Here is a 3,739-nt window from a genome sequence, read left to right as displayed (position 1 = left end):
TTTTTTTTTTTTTGAAACATTCTTCTTATTTTCCCTGTGTAGGGAATGTTTCGCTGGCAGAGACCTGACGACCTGCCTCCGGGCGAGCCTAGCGAGGATGCCATATGGGCGGCTATCGACAGGCATGACCCTCAGGACAGTGCTGATATTCGTGACAGATTAGAGCAGCATCAGGACATGTTGCAGGGGCGGGACATCTTCCACAATTTCTTTGCTCGTTCCCCCTTACTTCCAGAGCTTCCTGAGGACTTCCTTGCTTCTGAGAACCCAGATAGGTGGGTCACCAGTCTCAGGTTACAGTACGGGGAGTACCACCCATTAGAGAGTTCCGTGGCACAGGTTGGCTGTGGCACCTGCGACATTTTAGTGCCAGCAGCAGATACGCTTGAGCCGGTTGGGCAGTCGAGTTTGTTGAGCCACCGTCAGCTGCAGTCATCACCCCCTCTAGAGTGGCCTAGGGACTCAGTAGTTGGACAGATTCAGAGCCCGGTCAGCGGCTATGTTTGTTGGGCTCGTTACGTACTTCAGGTGCACATGGAGACTCTTCGAGCAGCGGGGATCTACGAGGCAGTGTATGCCTCACTTTTTGACTACGGGCGCCTTCCCACTTCTTGGGCTCGTGGTTTAGTTGAGTTTTGGGATGCCAGTCGTAGCACCTGCTGGGTCGGAGCAGAGGAGATCACAGTCACCCTTTCAGACTTGCAGGCAGTGTCTGGGTTGCCAGTCTTTGGGCACAATTTTGAGGAGTGTGTTCCCCCTGATGAACAGTTGTTCCACCGGATTCCCTCGATGGATGGTGACAGGAGAGGCAGGCTGTTACTACCAGATGTTTACCCCAGGCTTCTACAGCACTACCGTCAGACTTATAGATCAGCACGGGGTTTGCCGATGCGTTCTCGAGTCACCATGCCTGTAGGCGTCTGGGTTCGTAGTTTTCTACAAGAGGAGTACTTGTCTTCCGTTACTGTGTCAGTACATGACCCGTTTGGTTGCGGCCTGCAACGCGGGACTCCACTGTCTGAGGAGACCGCCGAGCCTTCTTCTTCAGCCGGTTACACTTCTCTTGGACTAGCAGATGTTGACGAGCAGCTTCTACTAGCAGGATTTTTGGCACTTTGGCTTAGCACTTTTGTACTTCAACTCAGGACGGGGTCTCTGAGGTGCAGTGTTCTCTTAGCAGCCAGTCAGCTATCGGTGGGACAGAGACTTGCTTTAGCTCCTGCTGTCCTTGCCAGAGTATACAGGGTCTTACGGACCATTTCTGAGTCAGACTCCTTGACTGTACGAGATTCGATTTTACCATGGCAGTACCTGTACGCGTGGGTCCACTTACATGTTCGAGGTGCTTTTTCCTGTTTAGAGACTCCTGACTATTTTTTTCAGAGGGGATACCCTACAGTTCTTCAGTTGTCTCAGGCATCCTCTACCTTTGAGTCAGAGAGGATTCGTCTATTCTTCTTTGCCCCACAGTTGGTTACAGACAGATTTGCTTTAGTTCACCAGCCAGATTCTATTAGTTTACCACCACACCAGAGGGGTACAGTTGTGGTGGATGGGGTTGACCATAGAGGCAGACGTACTTTACTACAGAGGAGATATGGTTTTTTAGTTGCTGAGTACTTTATCAGCATGCGTCCAGGCTGGTTGTGCTACAGGGCAGGCACTTTAGTGACTTTGGAGGGCTACCAACCCAACAGGGTCGCTAGGCAGTTTGGACTCTCCCAGGCCACAGCTTACAATGGACGACCACTCATCCCTGGGGTTTCAGATACACAGCGCATGGATACAGTCCCACTAGAGACCCGCCTCTACGCAGCAGCTGTCACTTGGTTACACTTACTAAGGCTGGGTACGGGCTCCAGCTTTCTTTTGGCTCAGCTGTCTGCTCCTACAGGCATGAGCTACACACGACTGTGCTGGGTACGACAGTCTTTTGGGCCTGCTTTGGAGCATGGCGCGAGGAGGTACGAGCGCCGAGTACGAGAGCTTGGGTCGTCGAGGGGACGTAGGTCCGGTCGTGGTTTTTCAGATGTTACTTTTGAGAGAGGTACTTTTTCACCCGCTCCCTTTTTTTATTAAGTTGATTGAATATTGATTGCTTAATTTATTTTTGATACAGGGACAGATACTGAGGTCCATACTACTGCTAGGGTCGTAGTCCCTTCTCCGGCGAGAGCTCCAGATGTGGCACCTGAGCCACCTCATGTCGAGACTGTCAGGCCTTCGCACAGCCGTGCCGGCTCCCAGCGCACTTCCTCTTCTAGGATGTCTGTGGATGTTCACACTTTACTTGGGGACCTCGGCGAGAGCTCACAGAGACCGAGGAGATCAGACTTTACCGGCTACAGTACGCTGGACCCTCCGGACGACTTCTCTTTTCCGGTGTACCCTTACGGGTCTTTTTGTCCTGGGGAGTCTTCAAGGACCGGTGCAGGCTTCTTTCCTGAGTTTTCTGAGGCACCGTCGTACACACCAGCGGCCTTAGACTTGGTACATGCGGAGTTTTCTTTCTTTTCTGAGTGCCCCCAGACTGACACTGCGGGCCCCTCTTCTGTTCCTGCTGGCCACTCTGCTGACTCTGCGAGCCCCTCAACAGGTATGGGTTTGTCTCAAATTAATTCCTTTTGCCACATTATAATATTATCTATTACTATATTGATTGCTTGTAATTCTTTATGTAGTGCCTGAGGGGACTGACTATACCTCAGAGATTCTTTGTTATGCCCCTCTACCCCCGGATTCAAGGAGTGTTGTTAGGTGTAACAACACCATAGGGCTTTTGAGAGATCTGATTTACAGTATTGATCCAAAATCTCCGGAGTCTTGGATCGAGTTTGTTCCTTCTGCTGACCGACTTCTCGGGTTACTTGCCAGTTTTGGGGTGAGCGATACCGAGTTACTTTTCTGGGAGTCGATGTGCCGTGAGGCGGAGTCTTACATCTGGAGATTGAGATCCCTTTCTGTCTTGCGGACCAGAGCTACACTTCCAGAGCTGGAGGGGAGAGTTGCTATACGACGGAGGCTGGCTGATGACATACACGACAGGTTTGACAGTAGTGCTGTGGCCTTGAGGAGGCATCGTCAAAGCTCTTTCAGCATGACCCAGGAGTTTGACAGACTGACGACTCGCTTGCAAAACATTTGGAGAGACGCTAAACAAGTGATGTCACAGAGGCTTCACTTAAGGGAGGGGCGCAACCGGCGCGACCGCCTCACTAGGAGGGAGGAGCAGCGCCACCAGGCTTTGCACCAGGAGATGGTGGCAGCTGACTCTTCACTGACACGGGCTGTGGAGGAGCTTCAGACTGCTCAGTTAGAGTTCCAGATTTTGGCTGAGGTTACTGAAAAGATAGAGAGTTTACAGGCTCGCATCTCCTGACTTGTGCTTGTCTTTTGTTTTTTCCTGAGAATTGTACCTTGTGGTGTCTGTACTCCTTTAGTGTTTCGAGTCTCAGTGTACTTGTACTTCATGATGATTATAATATATATGGAGGACTTTTCCTTTTCAATTTTTTTTTGTACTCTGAGTTGGGTTTTAGGCTTGCATTGTTAATATCACTGGGGGTTTTAAATATTTATTTTGAGATCTTGGCACGTGGTGCGATGTCGACCCAAATAAATATTTAAAATGCCCCCAGCCTTTGAGAATAATTGTGAGCAATATTGCTTCAGCCATTAGTTGAAATCAGAAGCCGTTAGATTTAGCTCAAATTCTAAAAAATTTGGCACATTATGTCCT

At 50.0% G+C, this 3,739-nt stretch overlaps 1 protein-coding gene across 1 annotated transcript in view; it reads left to right on the top strand.

The window, feature by feature from the left end:
• The window catches only part of LOC110097992, a 4,226-nt gene extending 705 nt beyond the window's left edge, over window positions 1-3,521 (top strand). The window contains exons 2-4 of the mRNA XM_028700592.1: window positions 43-2,047; window positions 2,120-2,596; window positions 2,682-3,521. Coding sequence (XP_028556425.1) covers window positions 43-2,047; window positions 2,120-2,596; window positions 2,682-3,379 — 3,180 coding nt within the window. The 3' untranslated portion in view covers window positions 3,380-3,521. The remainder of the gene's footprint in view (window positions 1-42; window positions 2,048-2,119; window positions 2,597-2,681) is intronic.
• The last annotated feature ends 218 nt before the right edge of the window (window positions 3,522-3,739 follow it).

This window comes from Dendrobium catenatum, unplaced genomic scaffold (genome assembly GCF_001605985.2).
Source record: "Dendrobium catenatum unplaced genomic scaffold, ASM160598v2 fragScaff_scaffold_1557, whole genome shotgun sequence".
NCBI lineage: Eukaryota > Viridiplantae > Streptophyta > Magnoliopsida > Asparagales > Orchidaceae > Dendrobium > Dendrobium catenatum.
Note: the sequence above shows the minus strand (reverse complement) of the source record. Positions and strands in the feature narration are given on the sequence as shown.